This window comes from Sus scrofa, chromosome 13 (assembly GCF_000003025.6).
Source record: "Sus scrofa isolate TJ Tabasco breed Duroc chromosome 13, Sscrofa11.1, whole genome shotgun sequence".
In the NCBI taxonomy this organism is placed as follows: Eukaryota; Metazoa; Chordata; class Mammalia; order Artiodactyla; family Suidae; genus Sus; species Sus scrofa.
The window spans coordinates 151,819,561-151,842,550 of record NC_010455.5 but is presented as its reverse complement, the minus strand read 5'-3'; the positions used below and the strand labels follow the sequence as shown (position 1 = coordinate 151,842,550).

The 22,990-nt window shown below is 39.5% G+C and overlaps 1 protein-coding gene across 26 annotated transcripts in view; it reads left to right on the top strand.

The window, feature by feature from the left end:
• The window catches only part of BBX (BBX, HMG-box containing), a 286,716-nt gene that overhangs the window by 162,541 nt on the left and 101,185 nt on the right, over positions 1 to 22,990 (top strand). For 11 of the 26 annotated variants that reach the window (XM_021070468.1, XM_021070469.1, XM_021070466.1 and 8 more), the window contains one exon: positions 5,383 to 5,465. The exons of 14 other annotated variants lie outside the window; for them this stretch is intronic. In XM_021070468.1, the coding sequence (XP_020926127.1) occupies positions 5,383 to 5,465 (83 nt within the window). Of the gene's footprint in view, positions 1 to 1,030; positions 1,778 to 5,382; positions 5,466 to 22,990 lie in introns of those variants that run through there. One more of the 26 variants, XM_021070467.1, reaches the window with a different exon arrangement.

Genomic DNA, 22,990 nt, shown 5'->3' with positions numbered 1-22,990 from the left:
CACTGTTACTGTGACAAGTTCTCACATCATCATAGCAGGCGGAACTGTCTCAGGCAGCGGCAGTGGCAGACCATAAGCAGCTCCTTCTAGGCAGACAACTGAAAGCTAATATCACATGATTGCATTTCAGGGAACATTTTTCTTGTAGTTGGGAGTGGGGTACCTAACTGAACTATTAATGGCAGCTATGAACAGTGAGAAAAGTGTTTTTCCAAGATCAAAGGCAGATAGTACAATTGGAATTTGTTCAAGAAAAGTAACTTTGCAATTACAAATACACTTTTAACTGCCGAATTTTATCATCTGCGTTCAAAGGCGAACTGCTTGTTGATAGTTAGGCAACTTCCTGCCTTTCATCTTTTTTTTTCTGACTATGGACAAATCTGGGGGGTGGAGCAGCACCATCACAGTGGTGATCTTTTGTGTGTTTTTTGTTTTTTTTACTTCTCTATTTAGAAAAGTCAGGTTCTCAAATGAGAATAGTCAAACTATTTTTTTTTTTCTGATAGTGTTTCTCAAAGTATAGACCTAGAACTCCTGCCTCGTCTTACCATTAAGTGGAGAGAAAGAGCCTGACGAAATGGAGCCAACAAAGGAAGCAGAACCAACAAACAGAAGCCCATCCTTTTTTTGTTTGTTTGTTTGTTTTTTGGCTTCACTCTTGGCACATGGAAATTCCTGGGCCATGGATTGAACCTGAGCCATACCTGTGATCAGAGCCACAGCTGTGACAACACCACATCCTAACCCTTTGAGCCACAAGGGAATTCCCTGTAGCCATCCTTTTTTAGGAGTTGTTTTAGAACTGGAGTTCCATTGTAGCTCAGCAGTGACAAGCCCGCTGGTGTCCATGAGGACTCGGGTTTGATCCCTGGCCTCAATCAGTAGGTTAGGGGTCTGTTGTTACTGTGAGCTGTGGTGTAGGTCACAGACGCAACTCGGATCTGGTGTTGCTAGGGCTGTGGCATAGGCTGGCCTCTATAATAGCTCTGATTAGACCCCTAGCCTGGGAACGTCCTATGGCACAGGTGTGGCTCTAAAAAAAAAAAAAAAAAATACAAAAAAATTTTTTTAAAAAAAGAACATGGGCAACTGATATGGATATTTTAGAAATCAAAGTTGACTCTTGTAGAGATGCAGTTCTAATTCGGTGATAGGGTCACTAAAAATGGCTTCCAGATAACTTCCTGCCAGATCAGTAGCCGAGGTCATTGGTATAATCTGTACAGAAATAGAATGGAAAATAAGAATTTACCAGCTTTAGGAGGCAGGCCCTTATGTAGATTGATAGGAGGCTGCCAAAGTAGAGAAGCAAGTTTTAAGAAATAGGAAACCCTCCTGACAGGAGACAGTATCCAACAGGGTAAAAAATGCTGATTTGTCAGCTCGACAGGTTCTTGTTCTTGGAATCAGCATAAAGCTACCTTGATCCGCTTAACCAGAGGGTATTTAATCAGGTGCTTGCTACAAGGAATGTTGAAGGTGGTAATTTGGACCACATTAGGCTAGTTGCAAAATCACACTTGAACAACCTAACCAAGATGATTTTTCTAAGTGAAATTGAAGGAAGGAGAGGAAGGAAAACTCATTCAGGATTGAAACTCATCAGAGTCGGCTGAAAATTACATGTAAAAGAAATGCCATTCCCTCTCTTTCTCAGCCTTCATTTTTCTTCATCAGCTCCCACCAGTGATGCATCTGTAAGAGGATAATACAGGTTATCCTGCCATGAGTAATGGACCCTGATTTCCACTTTTCTGATTGCTTGCTATCTGCTGTAAGTAATGCCTTGCAGACATACCCCATGTGTCCTAGAGCATTTTGACTAATGTTGTGTTTTGGACAAAAGTCCCCAAAACCACTGAATCCTTCACTCTACTTTCCTGATTTTTGTCTTTATTGATTGATTTTAAGTTAAAACTCTCAGTCTTGTTTTTGCTCACCTGCATTTTGTGGCCACTAGGTTTTTCATTGGTGCGTACTTTTTATTTGAGATATTTTATTTTTTGTTAGCAAGGAATCTGGAGAATTATAAGTTGCCCACAGAATAGATTGTTTCTTGACTTGCTCCATTTTGCAGTGACTTCTTTCATTAGAATAACAGAATAAAATTGCCCTTTAGAAGCTTTTCCTATATTGATCCAGTTCATTTCATGGGCTGAAAGTGGAGAAAGAGAAAGAAACCAAGAGTTCTTTTGTTATATCATTGTAGATAAACCTGGCAACTTTGAATTTTAAAAATGGCAGTTTGCTCATTTGTCTTACTAATAATACAACTAATTAGCAATCTCAGGTTTGTAATTCAGTGAAACACACGCAAAAAGACTCCCTAATAATAATGATAAAATTTCCTCAAAAGAGACCTATACTTTATGCCAACTCAGAGAATAAGAAGATTTAATTTAAATCTAACCTCTTGTGAACTTACTTTTACAGATCATTAATTGATGGGTTGGACTCAGATTTCTAAGATCTCTTTCAATTCTAACATTGTACAGTTTTATTAGCAAACCTAAATTTAATATGTAATAGAATCCAGTATCTGGAAACAATCATGAGAAATCTTCTGATTACCTCTCTCCATCTCAGTAGTAGAGTCCGGTTTTTACATAAGAATGACTGTTCATTTCCTCTCTCCTTTTAGTATAAGAATTCCATTTTTTTTTTTTTTTTTTTTTTTGGGTGATAGGTACCTGGCCAGTAATTACTGACTTTAGTATGTTTAGGGGGCATTCCAGACAGTTTTTGGGAACTATAGTTACAGAATTCCAAAAGCCAGATAGTGGTCATGTTTATGTTTATGTTCATGAATGAAGTAGTTAGACCTCCTGTACCTGTCACACACACCCCCCATACTTTGCTTTATCCTACCCAGGATGCAAGATTTGCATTAGTAGAAGAGAAGTTAGGATTTAGGGTTCCATGTAGCAGTGATATCTCTTAGATGAATATCAGAGTTTTTGAAAGTTGTTGTAATATATGGACCGAGGAGATTTGGCAAATACTAAGTACAACAAGTTTTAATTGCGAAATAATTAATCAGCCAAAGAGTGTGGGGAAAAATCACCCAACAAAGTATTTATTTGGATTCTGAATGTTAATATGACCTCCTTATACAAAAAATCATTAAATGAACTCAAGGGTATTTAATAATACAACCCTTATAAGTTACCCAGGTCAGGCAGTGACTTAATTGTAGTGCAGGCTCATAATGTTAATTACAGTGAAGTTAAATTGTACTGAGTCACTTTTAGAAGTACATGGTGCATGTCACTTGGGGGGAAAAAAATCACAGTCTAAAGTTGACAAAAGTAATCATTTATTTTACTTCTGAGCTCCTTGATCTTCACAGGACCCAATAGCAACCTTTTAAACTATAACCCCATTTTAAAAAATACATTACAACAACTGCAGACTTTTTCATTTCTTCAAATGCTCCTAGAGCCAGCTGTGTATGGACAAGAAGAATTGAACAGCACTGTAGTGTGGGAGCTGGACCACTTGAGTCTGAATCTTAGGGTCCAATGTGCTAGTTTCCTAGCTCTTACCCAGGGCAAATTTTCCTCTGAGCTTCAGTTGTTTCATCTGAAAATGTGACTAATTATGTTTTCTACTTCATAGAGTTGTTTAGAGGATTAAATGAACTAATGATGATAGGATGGTGCCCTGATGTATGATTAAGTCCAGAAAGAAAAAGATAAAAGGCATACTTTGTATACATGAAAATTCTGTTTGGGTTTTAAACTGGAAGTCTTCCCTTATTTACAATAAAAATGTAGTTTTTAGGGCAGAACCTGTGGCATATGGCGGTTCCCAGGCTATGGCTTGAATCAGAGCTGCAGCTGCCGGCCTCTGCCACAGCCACAGCAACACAGGATCCGAGCCTCACCTGTGACCTACACCACAGCTCACAGCAACGCCAGATCCTTAACCCACTGAGTGAGGCCAGGAATGGAACACACATCCTCATGGATACCAGTTGAGTTTGTTAACAGCTGAGCCACAGTGGGAACTCCAAGAAGTAAATTTCTGAAAAGGAAGTGTTTATTATTGTTTTTATTACACAATATTCTTTTTGACTTTGTAAATCCTAAATTTTAGGTATCACATATTTAAATGGGTAGATGATGACTAGATTTCTGTTAATCCTGGGGTAATTTGGGGGTAGAAAAGTAAACATTTTAACTGTCTGGTCTGGAAGATAGGTGTTGAAAGAGTAGTGACAGTAGTAGCTGCCTGGACTTGGCACAGTTAATAATTTAGCACTTTCAGTTGTCAAGGACAGCCCCCTTTGTCTGCTGTTCATGTATCATGTACTTATAATTCCCCATTCATCTTTCCATCACCAGGGAGCTCCTCAGTGTTCCAGCTAGTTCCTCTTTTGGCACATAAATGGCTTGGATTGATGTGAAGAGACCCAGGATTTAAAGTCTCAGATTTGGCTACATTTGTTACCTGTCTTAGCTGCGTATTGTGATGTTCAAATTTTCTAGTGTTAGAGGCAGAGTTTTGCTCCAGTTGTGGCTTGTGTGAGTCTTTTTTGTCTTTTTAGGGCACACCTGAGGCATGTGGAGGTTCCCAGGCTAGGGGTCACATCAGAGCTGTAGCCACTGGCCTACACCATAGCCATGGCAGTGCCAGATCTGAGCCGTGTCTTTGTCCTACATCTCAGTTCTTAACCCACTAAGAGAGGCCAGGGATTGAACCCATGTCCTCATGGATGCTAGTCAGGTTCATTATCACTGAGCCACAACTGGAACTCTGCTCCTGTGATTCTAAATAAGTGCAAATGTAGGGCAAAAGTGGCTTAATCCTAACCAACCTGTTAGCCATCTGAATCTTCTAATCTCTAAGAGTTGCACATCTCCATAATAAAGCATACACTCAGTTATTTATTAAGTAAAAAATTAGTTGAGGCCTCCATGGCCTTGATTTAAAGCTAATAGAAATTGACCTTTTGTTATAAGGAAAAGTAATACTTGGGTCACTGCGGAAGCATGGGTTCGATCCTCAGCCTGGTACAGTGGATTAAAGGATGCGGCATTTCCTCAGCTATAGCACAGGTCACAGCTGTGGCTCGGATTCAGTCCCTGGCCCAGAAAATTCCATATGCCACAGGTTAAAAAAAAAACAAACAAAAAACTACTTAGTGAAGACATACAAAATTCAAAATGATACTCAATTTTCAAATTATAGAATTCAGTGTTAATTAATGGTAGAAGTAGTTGGCAGAGGCTATGAGAAAAGCATTGTGGGAAAAATTATACAAAACAGCTGCTGCCGTTTTTTTACAACCCAGCTATACAGGTAAATTGTCACCAGTGTAAAGGCTGTATGAAAGGCTGCGAAAACTGATTTATTGTGTCTTTATCTTCCTGGTAGGAGATGAGAGAAGGGGAATGGAGGCCTTTGTACAGGAGAAGGGGGATTCTGCAGTACAGCTGGTCTCAGCTAGAGACCTAGAGGTAAAAATCATAAGAGAGAGTGGTAATAATGAGTCTTCAAAGTCATCTGCACCAATCTTTTGATGCTTGAAGAACTTCCACAATTTTTCTACTTCATCAGTTGTTAATTTTGTCCTTGGAACAGGTCTGGTATTAAATCTTTCTCCTTTTTTGAAGTGAGAGCCAATACTAAGTTCTGAGCATCCTTACTCTTAACCCAGTACTATTATTGGTCTCACAGTTCCCATCTTCTCTCTCTGCAGAAATTCTACAAGCAAGAGAAAAATGAGTGGGAGAAGCATGAGAGTGTTATTACACTTTGCTCATGTCTCAGGTCTTCAGTTTCTGTGTGAATGCCAAAAAAATTCCAGTTCTGTTCTCCCCTAAGCATTATTTCCCCATAAAGTCCTAGCCATGTCTTCTTTTTTTTTTTTTTTTTTGTCTTTTTGCCATTTCTTGGGCCACCCCTGTGGCATATGGAGGTTTCCAGGCTAGGGGTCCAATCGGAGCTGTAGCTGCCAGCCTATGCCAGAACCACAGCAATGCCAGATCTGAGCCTTGTCTGCAACCTACACCACAGCTCACGGCAATGCCAGATCCTTAACCCACCGAGCAAGGGCAGGGATCAAACCCGCAACCTCATGGTTCCTAGTCGGATTCGTTAACCACTGCGCCACGATGGGAACTCCCTAGCCATATCTTCTTAAGTCAAGCCTGAGGTTTCAGGAATGGCCAGCCACCTGACTTCCTTCCAGTTAAAGGTGGAAAGGTGCAGACCCTACCCCAGTCTTTTTTTTTTTTCTTCTTCTTCTGTCTTTTTGCCATTTTCTTGGACTGCTCCCGCGGCATATGGAGGTTCCCAGGCCAGGGGTCCAATTGGAGCCGCAGCCGCCGGCCTACACCAGAGCCACAACAACTTGGGATCCAGCCGCGTCTGCAACCTATACCAAAGCTCACGGCAATGCCAGATCCTCAACCCACCGAGCAAGGCCAGGGATCAAACCCGCAACCCCATGGTTCCCAGTGGGATCCGTCAACCACTGAGCCATGAACGGGAACTCACCTACTCCAGTCTCCAACACAACAAGGATCTGGATAGTTCTTTGCAGGATCTTTTCAAAGGCCCATTTTTGCTGATGCCCAGAGTGAGAGAAGCCAAATCAGAGTTGGCCAAGTTTTCAGTGACAGGAAAGATCCCAGAGCCTGGGATTCACTCTTGTAGCGTCCTTAGCGATGTCGGTAAGTTTAGCCATTAGTTAAAGTGTTAACAGTGGGATGAATTGGAGTCATCAAAGTGAATAAAGAGAATTATTTGAATTCTCTAATGTCTTTTATAATTGCCAAGTATCTGAGTACTGTGAATGTCTTGTTACTGCATACTAGCTATTCCCAAATTGTTTGCACTGTGTTTATTGCATTCTGTTGCATGCTATCTAGTTCCCAAATTGTTTTATTGTTATATAGATCTTATCTCACCAACAACTCATTGGTCCAACCCATCTCTTATAGTCAGTGTTATCTCCCTTAATGATAGCCCCTTAATTGGTCCTTTTTGAAGGTTGATTTGGGCTCAGGAGATCTTCCTAGAGGAGCTGTAGAAGAGCTGTAGGAGGAATTTGCCCTCCTCTCAAGAATAGATTTGGGGAGTTCCCATGGTGGCTCAGTGGTTAACGAATCCGACTAGGAACGATGAGGTTGTGGGTTCGATCCCTGGCCCCACTTAGTGGGTTAAGGATCTGGCGTTGCCGTGAGCTGTGGTGTAGGTTGCAGTCTCGGCTTGGATCCTGTATTGCTGTGGCTCTGGCGTAGGCCAGCAGCTACAGCTCCAATTAGACCCCTAGCCTGGGAACCTCCATATGCTGCAGGAGCGGCCCTAAAAAGACCCAAAAAAAAGAATAGATTTGGTAGTCACTGAATCCAGACAGCTTTGCAAGCAGGATTCTTTGACTCTTTATTGAGCCTTAACTTCCAGTTGGAGAAATGCTATAGTAGATATAAATAATGTGACATTTGCTGTTAGATTGTGATTCTTGGTACACATCACACCTTGACAGGTTTTATTTTTTTCCCTAAAACCAGAATGATGAAGCATATTTTATTTACTCTAGTTCGTTTCTTTTCAAGTTCTCACCCAAACTTACTTTTATTCTCAAATTGTATCTTATTACATATTTTAAAGTCCAGCAAATATTTGAACATATGTAAGGAGCTTTTTTTGTATTAAATGTGTTCTAAATTTCTATTTATACTTAAAACTATTTGCAAGAAACATAGGAAGTGGTGTGTTGCTCTATGGCAGCTTTGTAGTATTGTTGCCGTGCATGTTGTGTTGCTCATGGAAATGTCAGGCTTTCATGATATGTGTTAAACTGTAACGTGCCTGTTGTGTTCAGCGTGGAATGCTGAACTGAGTTGAGAGATCATGTTGTTTGTTCCACTCTGCCTTTCAGAATAATTAGATGGAGATGCACGTGCTCTCCATCAATAAAGCATATTTGTTTTGAAATGGGCTGTCAGTCACAACGACTTCTGAGAGCACTTTAGGAGCTGCTACATCAATATTTACAAAATGCAAAGTAAAGTACACTGAGTCACAGAGCATATGCTTTCTTGTTCCCTGATCCTGCCCCTCCCCCACTGTGTGCAATATATCTAAATCCATAGGAAGGACTCTTTTGAAAATGAATGGAAATTTGGGAACTCTCTAGCTAAAGTAGATGTTAAGGGGCTAAAAAATTGCTTTAAAAGGCTTGTAAAATGGAATTACTCTTCCTTACAAAATAAATGTATTGTTTAAAAACTAAAATCAGTAATACAGGTAGGTAGAAGAAAGTCCCGATGCTTTGGGATTAAAGTCCAGAGCTTTTAGGCCTTGTCCCTGGTTTGCCCCTCAGTGACACTGGAAATATTTTGTAGGAGTTCCTGTCATGGCCCAGTAGTAATGAACCCAACGAGTATCCATGAGGATGCGGGTTTGATCTCTGGCCCCACTCAGTGGGTTAAGGATCCGGTGTTGCCATGGCTGTGGTGTAGGCTAGCAGCTACAGCTCTGATTTGACCCCTAGCCTGGGAATGTCCATATGCCACAAGTGCTGCCTTCAAAAGCCAAAAAAAAAAAAAAAAAAAAAGAAAGATTATGTAAATCTCTCTGAGGCTTCTCTTACTCAGTTGTAAAATGGGCTTAATTATACCCATGTCACAGGATCATATAATAGTAAATAAATTAATGTATGAAATAAATGCTTTGTAAGTTACAATGTGGTACATAATTGGAAAGTAGCAATTAAAGTAGCCCAGGAGGCATTATAGCAGTACTGATTCTTTTTATTAGAAAATATATTTAGGTGGTTCCCATTGTGGCTCAGTGGTTAACAAACCTGACTAGTATCCATGAGGACATGAGTTCAGTCTCTGGCCTTACTCCCTGGTAGGTTAAGGATCCGGCATTACCATGAGCTGTGGTCTAGGCCAAAGACAGAGCTAAGATCCTGCGTTGCTGTGGCTGTGGTGTAGGCCAGCAGCTACAGCTCCGATTCAACCCCTAGCCTGGGAGACTCCACATGTGGTGGGTGCTGCCCTAAAAAAAGACAAAAGTCCAAAAAAAAAAAAAAAAAAAAAAAGAAAATATATTTTGAAATATAGCCATATTTCATGTTATAAAAAGCTTTATTATAAAAATCAAAACAGTTTCTTAGAGATGTCAGCAAAATAACATCCATCTTTGAAAAAGAAGATAAAAGAAAAAAATAGCAATGGGCACCTGTACCCCCTATTGTTGATTATGTATTGTGCCATTAACTTTGCTATGACAGGTCACTGTATGTGTGAGTAAGAGCACTCCCTCCTTGCTCTCTGCATGTAACACAGTTGTGTAAATATGGAAAAACTTGGGTAGATCCTCGATGCAAAGTACCATGGAGATTCCAGGTTAAAATGAACTGAATGAAAGAGAAATGGTCTTAGTAGTGTTGAGAATCTTGCTTAGGGGGAAATGATACTAAATTGAAAATTCCTGGGTTTAACTCAATACTTGGAAGACCGCTTCTCCCTAAAATCAGCTAAAGCCATACCTTAATGATATAGAAAAACTTTCCAGGTTTATTTGGTTTATAATTCTTTATAGAAGAGCTTTGTTTTCTTTATATTATACATAAAACATTGCCTTTGTTTTTAAATAGGATGCTAGAAGATAAAAATGTGGCCAGCAGAGGGAGCAGAATTCTGTAAATTAGGCTGTAAGGAAAATAATCTAGGATGCCTTGGTAAACATGTATTTGTGGATAATGCCCACTCTCATAGTGTGCTTTAAGTGGAAAATGGAAGGAACGAGGATGAATATAGGGTCATCCTAAACCATCTAGCTATTTGTATTCACTTTGATGGTTTTTAAAAAGGAAAAAAAACCCAAGCAAATGGTATATAAATAGGAACTTGTTTTATTAGTTATATGAAGTCAAGGACTTTTAAAAACTGAATTTAATATATTAGTAAATTAAAAAATAGTTTTCAGTGCTTGACACTGAGGTTAGGGCACGTTCCAAGCAAACACTTTAAAGGAATATAACATCTGAAAGGAATATAAATGGGATGGTTAATGCTCTGAACAGGGCACAGCATTCCGCACAAGCGGAATCAACACATAAGCACTTTTACATCATGTGTATTAAGTCAGGAAATTGGAATATATTTAAGAAAAAAACTTCATGTGTAAAACAAGTATAAAACAAATGGTTTTCTGCTTAACTCTAGTGAAACAGAAACTATAAATGTATCATAGCTCCTTATGTATTCTAATTAATTTCCTTGGCAAATGTGCAGTCTGATATAAAATCATTAAGTTAATGCATTTTCAAGCACTTTTTATTAAATACATAATATATTCAAGGCAGTATTCCAGGCATTTGGGAATATAAAGATAAGCAACATCCTGCCTTTTAAAAATGTATAATGTAGTAAATGACAAGTGAACTAAGTTCTCCTGTGCCCGAGTATAAAGCAGGTGGGCGTTGCAGAAGCTGGGGTAAGCTGCTTCAGTAAACACTATGAATACTAAAATAAGAACTGGCAGTTCTTTTTTACATTATGAAAAAATGGAGATTTTTGTTTTGTAACCATTAAGATTAAAAAGTTTTGCTTTATTTAGTGAATTTAACTGTAACTTAAATTATTTCTGTCTTGGAAGTTCCTGTTGTAGCACAGCAGAAATGAACCCGACTAGTATCCATGAGGATGCAGGTTTGATCCCTGGCTTTGCTCAGTGGGTCAAGGATCTGGCATTGTCATGAGCTGTGGTGTAGGTCGCAGACATGGCTCAGATCCTGTGTGGCTGTGGCTGTGGCTGTGGCTTAGGCTGGCAGCTGTAGCTCCGATTCTATCACTAGCTAGGAACTTCAGCATGCCACAGGTGTGGCCCTAAAACAGCAACGTTGCTGATGTATATTTTGCCGTCTTTTTTTTTTTTTTTTTTTTGTCTTTTGTTGTTGTTGTTGTTGCTATTTCTTGGGCTGTGCCTGCGGCATATGGAGGTTCCCAGGTTAGGGGTTGAATAGGAGCTGTAGCCACCGGCCTACGCCAGAGCCACAGCAACGCGGGATCCGAGCCGCGTCTGCAACCTACACCACAGCTCACGGCAACGCCGGATCCCGGATCGTTAACCCACTGAGCAAGGGCAGGGACCGAACCCGCAACGTCATGGTTCCTAGTCAGACTCGTTAACCACTGTGCCACGACGGGAACTCCATATTTTGCCGTCTTTTAAGAATAAAGAACAGTAGCTTCAGAAAAGGAGATTTCCAACTAGAAGTATCATAAATTGTTGATTCTTAACTGGAACCATTGTTTCTAGTTTTGTTTTTTCAGTTATAATTAGAGATCGGGATAGTAAAAGACATTCAGACCTACTTATTGGTTTTTAAATTTTCGAAAAGTTAACATAAATGAAAAATATTTTTTAAAAACTTGGATCATTTCAGATGGAGTTTAATATGTGTATAAAAAATGTGTGATCACTCTTACAGTTTGAAGGGTTGTATGTAAACTGGTGCACAGAGGATTAAATAGTGTTCAATGATGGGTAAGGGAGAAAAAGGGATAGATAGTTATTTATCTTGGGAGGTCAAAATTTTGACATTTGCTGCATAAAAACTGGTATTTCCAAACAAGTAAAATTGCTAGGTGTTCTGGTTTGGTTGTTTGAGATGCTGCTTGAAGTTGGTACAAGGAATTTCTGAGATGAGGGTCACAGAGCAGGAAGAGAGCAAGGCATGGTGAAGATGGAGCAGAAAAGAAGTAGTGGCAAATGAGGAGAAGGAAGAAAGGTGACTGGAAGAGACTTCAGGGAGCAGACCTCAGAGCTCTTCTCAGAACAAGTGTCTCCCCACAGGGGGCCTGGCTCTGTGTTAGGCCCTGCAGATACTGTGGTAAACTTTAGACAGACCTCGTTCTCTGTCAAAGCCAAGGGCAATATAAAGAGAGAAACCCACTATTTCATTGTGGGCTATTGAGTATAGGGTGCTATGGGGACACCTAGGATGCACCTCTCTCATTAGAAGGGGCCAACAGAAGCTGATGTGAGATGTAAGCTCTGCCCCAAAGCAGAGGTAAGAGGAGACAGTAGTGCAGATGCTAAGGAGGTGAGAGCCTATGATGAGTTCCAGGTGATGGCACATGGCTCAGTGCAGGTAGAGCTTTAAGAGTGAGAATGGAGCAAAGAGACGTGAGCTATAAGGGACAAAGTCAGGAAGAGTCATGTGTGCTGTATGAAGGAAGAGGTTTGGACGTCTCCCTGAGGGCATTAAGGGGCCATCAGTGTACGATGCAGAGGTCAAGAGCAGGTATTTGCAGTGTGGTAGGTGCAGCTGTAGGTAAGACAACCAGACTGCTGAGCCAATGTGGAGGATGGAGAGGAATGAACATGTGTGTAAGAGGCAGATGGGACAGAACTTGGTGAGAGATTAGATATCAGAGCATGAAGCCAATTGCAAAGATTTGAATTTATGTTGAGAAAGTAGAAGACATAAATGTATGTTTTCCAGATGTTCCTGTGAAGGGAGGACTGTCCAGCCCCTGTGTACCAGGCAGGCGCTGGCATACTCCACAGGCGTATGTGGTAGAGGCTGAGGCCTGGCCCAGGCAAGGTAGTTTCTCTGAGAGGCTGGAAATCAAAGATGTAAGAATGAATCATAGTGAGGTAGAAAAGCCAGAGCCTGTGGCGCAGTTGGAATGAGATGTGAGTGCTTTCTAGGAAATTAATCCTGGGGTTTAGAACCAAGTCAGTAAGTGAAGTGCAGGGTGGAGCCTGTAAACAGTTAGTACCAGGCGGCCAGTTCTTGCAGGCTGCTAGTCTCGGGGCTTGGGATTAGGTAGCTCCTGGTCTGATGGCTGGAGACCGGTTTGTACCAGAAAAGAGGAGTAGCTAAAGACGAAGGAGGGTTCAGAGAGGGCTTTAAACGTGAGATTGTGCACAGACTGAAAGAGAAGGTATTAACTAGAAGGAGCTGTTGATAGTTCATCAAAGAAACTGAAAGACTGATAGCCCAGGGTAGCAGGAAAGATTGATTAAAAGCACAGACTGAGGGTGAGAAGAGGAGCTGGCCTTGAAACTCTGCCTTTGAGAAAAGGTAGATGAAGAAAAGAAACAAGTTTTGAAATTGGTAGGCAAGTTGGGGCTTTGGGAGGGTCCACAAATGAAGACCTTTCCGTTAACCAGAAGGCAAAGGCGTTTTCTTAGAATGATTAGGATTATGGTGGGAAGGACAGTTTGAAGAGCTTTGGGCTCTCAGGATAGAAGACCTCGATTTGAATCCTGGCTCTGCCACATACAGAAAGGCCTTAGGCAGGTTGCTTAAGCTTTGTCATTCTCTATTGCTTCCTGTATAAAATGTGACCATTACAGTTCCTTTTCTCCAGAGAGATGTATGGAGGATTAAAGAAATTAATTCATATGAAGTGTTTAGCAGGTAGCAAAGGTTTAATAAAAGTTATTAGGAGGCAATATAATGGCCAGGAACCAATTAGTACAAGCATTGTGACTTTGGACAGTCTATAATGTATACACGTAATGCATAGTTAATCAGGTGATTGGCAAATAATGTATTCAGCTTCATTGACAGTAAATGAGAAGACTCCGTAAGCTTGTCTTCTTGGGCTTCAGCTTCTTGTCAGTGTGATAATTATGTCCACCAATGTGACAATACATATAATAAAAATCTTTGTTAACCTACGAACAAGGTAAACTATATGCTATCTGTGCCTCTGTTTTCCTCATCTGTAAAAAGGAAATTATACTAGTACCCGCCTCTTAGGCTGATTGTGAGTTAAGAGAAAGTAAGTGTAAGCTCTTTGCTTCTGGCACATAGGAAGTTATATATACATAAGCATTTTATATACATATATATATATAGAAGCATTTTATTTTTTATTTTGTATAGAACTCTTTTACATATACATATTATTGTTATTATCCTCACTTACCATCATCAATAAGGGTTAAAGAGAAACCACTAATTTATAATGGGCACTGTGAGATTGGATGGGACTAAGATGAGAAAAGAAGATTATGGACAAGCACAACAAACTGAGGTTGGAAACTTTTGGTAGTAGTGTCAGGCCATAGGAGCAGGCGGTAGCCTGTGGGTAGACTAGGGAGGAAAAATGGTTGCATGAATTCAGAGTTGGGGTTAATTAGCAGACCAGAGATGAAAAGAAAAGAGAGCTAGTGAGGTGAAGGTACTATGATACTCTGTTCTGAAAGAATAATGAGAGTCATTGACCAATAACCAGAGAAGGGAATAAAACTAAGTGAATAAATTTTTAGACCAGTACTGACAGCTGTTTGCAAGTGACTTAGATTTCATTATTTTTATTACACTGTCTTGTCAATTTGCCTCTTCTGTCTCTCCCCTCCTCTCCTGAGCAGCCCTTCTGGGTTCTTATTTTCCTTTCCTGTGTGTTTTCTTTTCAAGCCTTTTATCTCTTCTGCCTTCTAGCAAAACAATATAAAGAAAAGCATAATAAGAAAGCATAGTAGTATTGTTTCTGTGTTCACTGTCTCATGTAGTTTGTCTGGCACAAAGATGTTTGCTTTGACAGATCCAGAAAAAAAGCACCTGGCCTGTTCTTTACCTTCAAGGGTCTCTGTGGGAGGAATTCACACGGAATCGTTATACATATATTGTATGGAAAGATGATGATAGTTACACAATCAAGTGTCAAAAAATATGGCCCAGCCATTAAATGTGGGTGGTCAAATAAGGTGCTCAGGAAGGAAAGAGACAGCAGCTGGGGAAAATAAAGACAGCTCCTCAGTAATGGGAGTTCAGAGGGGCCTGCATGGAGAGTGAGACTGGGTGTGTGGGGAACGGTGTGCAGACCTGGGACAGCTGAGGAAGCACAGGGCAGGTGTGGCAAACAGAACAACCCCAGCATGGCTGGAGAGCAGAGGCATTGAATGAGAGGTAAGGCTGGACACTTAACTCTCCAGTGCGTAGCTCAACACGTGATCAATAAATACGTGTTTAGCTGCTTTGAGAGTAAATGGGGAAGAGACTGTGTGAGCTTGTCTTCTTGTATGTCAGGTTCTTGTCAATGTGGTAATTATATCCTAACCACGTAATACATGGATTTTTTAAAAAGCGCCTTCAGAAATTCAGAAAGGCAAACATGTTAGGCTAGGCCTGTCGAAGAATAGGAATCTGGTGACTTTCTGATGAAGAATGTAAACGCCACCATAAAATTATAGCAAAACACTGTTGGGCTTTGGGGGGAAGGTGGTTTGATGGGGAACATAGTCTAGCCTGCTACTGAATTCTCCAAATAGTTTTTCTTCCCTCAGCTACTTCTTTTGGTGCCTTATTGCTTTCAAGGTAGCTCTTGTCACTCTCTGTAGCCTAGAGCAGCATGCATTTTGAGAACCATGTTAAGCTCTCCTAAGGCTAAATGTCATGGAGTGTACGTATTAGAGATCTTAGAACTGGTTATGAGGGAAGGGCACAGGGACCAGAACTGCAGGTATATCTAAGCCATTCTTTGAATAGCGGGTGTCTTATTAGTATTCATGAAGAGCATGCAGATTACATCTTGACAGAGTTAAAGTTTCAACTTGAAGTGCTGCTGCTTTTCAATAAGGAGTGCATTTAAAGGCACTCCTTGCATGAATAGAGTGACTGAATTGCTTCTAAAATGAGAGTATTACTTTATTGAATGAGATATTTTTCATTTAATCTGTCTACAGTTTAGAATTATCATTAGAATTACAATAAATAATAATGATTAGCACTTGCAGGGCTTTTATCTTCAAAGAGTTTTAAAGTTAATCTAATTTAATTGTTGCTTATAGTTATCAGAGATGTACACTTGCTCTTCTGCCATGAACCCTTGAAAGGGTTCACTTTCCATCCCCTCAGTGCTCTCTTTAGGTAGTTGCATGGCTCATAAGCTATTTGTTCTATGGGATATGTTTAAAGAGTTGACAGCTTTATATTAGAGCTTCTTGTCCTGGGTGAGCATGTAGGCTCTTGAGTTAGGCTTCCGGGTTCTAGTGCCCGCTTATCCACTGCTAACTGTGTGCCCCTAGGCAAGTGACTTAACCTTCAGCTTCTTCAACTAGGATGCCAAGTAGTACCTACCTCAAGGGTTCTTATGAAGGTTCTTATACGAATTAAATGAGATAATGAGTATTAAGTATGAAGCAAATAGTATTTAAAGTATTAGTATTTTTAAAAAAATTGTCCTTAGGGGGAGTTCCCATAGTGGTGCAGTGGAAACGGATCTGACTAGTATCCATGAGGGATGCGGGTTCCATCCCTGGCCTTCCTCAGTGGGTTGGGGATCTGGCATTTCCATGAGCTGTGGTGTAGGTTGCAGATATGGCTCAGATCCCACGTTGCTATGGTACAGGCTGGCAGCTATAGCCCAGGAATTTCATATGCTGCTGATGCGGCCCTAAAAAAAAAAAAAAAAAAACTATCCTTAGGAACAGCAGTTCATTCTGGGAAGTGTTACATGGGATTTAAGTATTAGGTAAGGAAATTATAAGCCATAAATAGGTTTTTCAAGGACTGCTGTGTACCAGGCTCAGTTTGAGCCTCTGGGACAGAAAGGGAGAAACCATGACACCTTCCCTATAGAAGTTCACAACCTATTTTTTTGGTGGGGGGTGTGCAGGGCATAGATAAAATTAACTGAAACACATGATAAATGTTTGACCAACAAGGTTAAGTACAATCAAAGCTCAAGAGCAAAGAGCGATGGATTTTGAAGTAAGGTTTTCAAAGAAAGCTTTTGAAGAGAAGTGATATGTGACCTGGGCCTTGGAGGATGATGTCCATTTGACAGAAAATGGGATTATTGGGGGGGTTAGTGAGCAAGGCTTCACAGTTGAGGTGGCTCTCAGCGTCTGTTTTGGTAGGATCCCCTGAAAGATTGGCAGCAAGGAGTGTCTTAAAAGCAGTTGCACTCTCAGAAAATTCTAAGCAGGTCGATCTAACTTGTGGGGAAGCTCTAGAGCTACTGCTCTATCACTGTTTTTTGGGCTGGTTTTTCTTCTTTGTAGACCCGAGAAAGCACTGAAGCTTTGCAGTCTTAGTTGGGCCCAGGAGAGGCCTTACTTGTGGTTAGAATGTATATTGTCTAACTGGGGTCTCATGGGCCTTCCTTACCTTCCCCTGTCTCATTTGCTCTGGATTTCCATTATTATGATTTGAATGGGATTTATTGGACATTTAGGAAACAGTTTAAATTCTAAAATACCCCTGTGATGCAGTTAAATTTACATTGTTTTAAAAGCTTGAGTATACTGATTGCCTAAGTTGTGAGGCCAGAGGATAGAAAGACTAGGGGATCTTACAGAATTTATGACTGTGCCAGGGCTCTGTTTCTAACCATATAGCACTCAAATAAAAGAAAGGAAACTTTCCATCTTTCTGTTTCACTTTCTGAGGCTAGAGGTTGTTTCGTCTGAGAAGCATGTGGACCACTGTTAAACAGGAGTCCTCTGTGCTCTCCTGAACAGCGTTGTAGGATGAGTTCAGGCAGCACATGCTGCCTGTCAAACGCCTACTCCCTCTAAAAAGCTTGTGGGTAAAGGGAAGATTTACTAACATGGAGTGAGAAGCTTCTAGATTGTGTGCCATTATATAAAAAGATGTTCTCACAGTAGAGCTGTTACTTAGAGCTATTCTTTTTTTTTTTTTTTTCTTTTTTTCTTTTTTCTTTTTTTTCCTGCTGTGCGTGCAGCATGTGGAAGTTCCCAGGCCAGGGATCAGACCTGAGCCACTGCGGTGACTTGGGTCCTGGCAGTGACTACGCTGAATCCTTAACCCCTGGAGCCACCAGTGAGCTCCAGCTATTACTTAGTTTTAATGTGAGGAAAGATCAGCAAGATGAATAACTCTACAAGTTATTAGAGGTAGAGGCAGAATTCTAAATAAGGCCTATTAGGCTTCAGTGTCCTTTTTTTCTTTTTTCTTTTGTTAAATGTAGTATGTGCTTTATACTTTTTCTTCTATGACATTTCTTTAAAGGTTTCATGAAGTTCGACCTCAATAAAGGTCTTCCATGAATGGGCTTGCTGCGTTTAAAGAATATATAGTTAAATGCAGTTTTTCCTCATTTGTCACAGGCTAATTTACATTTAGTCCAGTATTATGAGTATCTAATTAGGGCAACTCATCCTTGGCAAAGAAAAGGAAACACATGGGTTGATTTGTTTTTAAAAGATAAATATTCAGTAGTTGACCCTTGAACACAGGGTTATATAACTTTAAAGTCACCTCTCTGAATCCACATCTGTTCTCCTCTCTGCAGATTCAACCCACTGTGGATCATTTAGTACTATAGTATGTTTTTACTGAAAAAAAATTTCATGTATAAGTGTACACTTGCAGTTCAAACCCTTGTTGTTCAAGGGTCAGCTGATTTTGGATAGGAACCTTCAGCCTCCATCATCTGACAGTCTCAGCAACATAATTTTATGATATTGAGTCTTTCAAGCACAGAGTCCCCTGAGAGTTAAATAACCTGATTTTAGTTATTCTAGAGTTGCATTGTGGAAAGGAAGAAGGACTTCTTTTGAATAAAGTATACCAGTTGCTTCATTCATTACATATAGATTGCTAGCTTAATTTGCTCTTGTTGCTGAAACAAGAAGACAAATTTTATATTGTGTGGGATTTTTAGTGGCAAAATAATTACAGATGTAGGCCTCTTACTATCAAAATTAATAGTTTTTCCTCTTGCTCATTGTTGAAATAAGTGATGTGCTTAAGTCTCAAAATTCTGCCTTTGCCCTTTTCTTTCCCAGAAGATATTTTTCTCCACCTTTTCTTTCTTTCTTCTCTCTTGCTTTCTCATTACCTCTGAATGATAATCAGAAGCATCCTTCACTCCATTCTTTTGCCTTCTTTTCAGTAGTTTGGAAATAGATCCATGGTGAATTAAAAAGGTAATCAGGTAACTTATCTAGCTTATAGTTTGGGGTGTTTCATGGTCGCTAGATCAGTGGTATTTATTTATCTATTTTTGTTATTATTTTTTAATTTACCCAGTACATTATTTTTTTTTCTACTGTACAGCATGGTGAACCAGTTACACATGCATGTATACATTCTTTTTTCTCACATTATCATGCTCCATCATAAGTGACTAGACACAGTTCCCAGTGCTACACAGCAGGATCTCATTGCTAATCCATTCCAAAGGCAATAGTCTGCATCTGTTAACCCCAAACTCCCAATTCATCCCACCCCCACCCCCGTTTTTAAAGAAAGAAATGTTCTTTTTTTTTTTTTGGTTGTTGTTGCTTTTTAGGGCCACACCTGCGCCGCGTGGAGGTTCCCAGGCTAGGGGTCCAATTGGAGCTACAGCTGCCAGCTTATACCACAGCCACAGCAACACCAGATCTAAGCCGCGTCTGCGACCTATACTACAGCTCACGGCAATGCTGGATCCTTAACCTACTGAGCAAGGCCAGGGATTGAATCCACAGCCTCATGGTTCCTAGACAGATTCATTTCTGCTGTGCCACGACGGGAACCTCCCTTTTTTATTTTATTTTTTTTTCTTATTGGCATGTAGTTGATTGCTTTACAATGTTGTGTTAGTTTCAGGTGCACAGCAAAGTGATTCAGTTATACACATACATATACTCATTCTTTTTTCCCATGTAGGTTAATAGAGAATATTGAATAGGTCCTTGCTAATTGTCTCTTTTATAGAGAGTAGTGCAGTTACACTTTTCTTGACTATTTTATCCCACATATACTATCTCCAACTCACTTATTCTTTTATTTAACTTTCACTCACGTGAAAAATACTTAGTTTTCCCCCACTTTATTTTTTTAACATTTTTTTTTAATTTTATAAAAGCACTTAACATACGATCTACTCTGCGGTATTTTTGTTTTTTCTTTTTATGGATTTTATGGACAGGCATTAGATCTGGGCCACAGTTGCCACCTACTGCAGCAACACCAGATACTTTAACTCACACTTCAGGACTGGGGAATCAAACCTATGTCCTGGACCTGCAGAGATGCAGATGATCTCCTAGAGCCATAGCAGGAACTCCTTAAGATATTTTTTTTTTAATTAAAAAATTTTTTTTTATTTCTCAATGAATTTATCATGTCTGTAGTTGTATAATGATCATCACAATCCAGTTTCACAGGGTTTCCATCCCACAACCCAAGCACATCCCCCCACTCCCCAAACTGTCTCCTCCAGAGACCGTAAGTTTTTCAGTGTCTGTGAGTCAGCATCTGTTCTGCAAAGAAGCTCAGTCTGTCCTTTTTTCAGATTCCACATGTCAGTGAAAGCATTTGATGTTGGTGTCTCGTTGTATGGCTCACTTCACTTAGCATGATAATTTCTGTGTACCATCCATGTTGCAAAAAATGCTGGTACTTCATTCCTTTTAATGGCTGAGTAATATTCCATTGTGTATATGTACCACATCTTCTTGATCCACTCCTCTGTTGATGGACATTTAGGTTGTCTCCTCTCCCACTTTGTTTTAGACTCTGTTCTAGGGTGATCAGTCTTTTCCCACAGCCCAGGTGGCCAGTGGTTCTCACACAGCATGTGACACCTTGGCCTGCATTCAGAGTTAAACATAGTTTTCAGACCTCCTTTTTTCCCACTCAGGAAAAAATATCTGAATTCATGGGAATGAGAGAGATGGGGGTTAATTTTGAAGCCATCCTAGTGTATAAAAATACTGAATTGTCATCAGAATTTAGGCTGGAGCTTATAATAACCCTCACAATTAACTAATCTTGATGTTCTGATAAGCCAGATGCTTTTGAGCATATAAAGATAACTGGTCTTGGATCATCAAGGAAAAGACCTAGTGATGGAGATAGGATACACCCACGTAATTGTAATTAAAGTGAAATGTGGTGTTATTAGCAATAAAAACCTTTCTGTTTTATTTCTCTGGAAGGGGAGATGACTTTTGTGAATATCAAAGAAGACAATACAGTATCATGGTGGCGTACAGAGCATTTTGGGGCGGGGGTAGGAGGTGAATGTGATTGTCTTGCACCCCAAAGCCACAATATGCCATCCGTTTGTTTGATTCTTGATATTCTATTTTGAATATTGAAATTACATATAACTATATACAAAGGCACATACACTTAAACACATGCACACATAACTAAATAGCGTAATCAAAATCCTTGAGGCTAAATGATAATATTTTTCTGTAAGCTCTGGCAGTCATTTTGACCTCTCCAGTTGCTAACAGCTTGCCTGACTTATGGTTTCCCACTGATTTCTTTTACTATTTAAAAAATGTTTTGCATCATAAAATATTGGGTATTAAACCCAGTATGGGTTTAATTACCACTCAAGCATCTCATCCTGAAGTGATTAATAAGCCATAAAAATAACTGTTTCCTTTTCTCTCTATATAGCATTGGTATTTTTGGAAATTGGGTTGTCTATGCCAAGTTTATTTGTAGATAGACTGGGAATTTTTAAATGGCCTATCAATTCAAGGAAATCTTTGTCCCTTTATTAAAAGCATACCAGATAACTAATTCCAATTAGAGTTTTCAATAACTGCTACTCTTTAGGCAGCTACATGAATCATGTAATCGCTTCAGATATTCAGCAGAAATTTTTTCTTGCTAAGAAAACCACAGAATATGATTTTCTTTCCACCCGTTTTTCTTGTCTAAACACAGTTTTAATAAATTAATGAGGATTTTTATCAAAATGAAGATTAATAATTATTAAGGTGAAGTTTTTATTGTAGTACAAGAAATAATCTGAATGTCTGTGAATTATGGAATAATTGAGGAAATTGTGATACATTCTCATTTTGGAATATTATATAGTTATTACAAAATGAGGATGATCAAGGTATATTAACTTACAAGAACATGATATTTTCAACTGGAAAGTTATAAATAGCTATGTTTACTGAATTATTTATGTACAGGAAAATGTATAGGATTATATTGTCTCTAAGGATATTAAAATTGATGAAAGGACAGGCAAACAGGGGGATGATTATTAACAGAAAAGAATCCAGAAATAGACACATGTGGTATGTAGTAAAAGATTAAAGTAGAATTTCAAAGGAATGGGGAAAAATCAGATGATTTAATAAATGGTTTGGGACAGTTGATTAGCTCTTTGGAAGCAAAAAAAGAATACGCTAGATCCCTACCTCACTCCTTTGTCAGCATGGATTCGAGATTGATCAGATAATTACGTGTTTTTTTTAAAAATATAATTAACTCATGTTAAGTTCTAGAAGGAAACATTAGTGAATATTTTTTTATTTTGAAGTGAAGATGTGTTTGACTCCAAATCCAGAAAAAAATCAAAGAAGGAAGAAAAAAAATTTCCTATGCTATATTGTTTTGAAAGCTTAAGAACTAGATGAATCTTGAAACTAAATGTTCACGGACCCTAGTTGTCAGCAACATGGCATTAAAAATCTGTTGATGTCACTTGGCAAGCATTTGGGCCAGTGCAAATTTAAACTGACCAAAAAGGCCACCACCCAGTGATTTTTGGCAACTGAGTTTATGTTTGTAATTGTCAGCATGAACCCTTTAAATTGATAGCATTTAGCTGTATTATTTGAATTTTCATGTGAGTATGTATAAACAGTAATTTGATTATTAACCTTCCTTCAAATGAGTGAATGAGAAATATTAATTGTGAGAAAGCATGTAAGAAACTGGTTGTGACTGGTTTACCTTTGGGCTGGGGGGCCGGACAAGATGGAGAAGGTAAACCTCATTTTTTTTGCTGTTTTCACTTTAATAATGTGACTATGTAGTTTCTTTGATTGAGAAAAACTTTTTTTTTTTTTGTCTTTTTAGGGCCGCACCAACAGCATATGGAGGTTCCCAGGCTAGGGGTTCAATCAGAGCTATAGCTGCCAGCCTATGCCACAACCACAGCAATGCCAGATCTGAGCCACGTCTGTGACCTACACCACAGCTCACAGCAACGCTGAATCTTTAACCCACTGAGCAAGGCCAGGGATTGAAGCCGCAACTTCATGGTTCCTAGTCGGATTCGTTAAC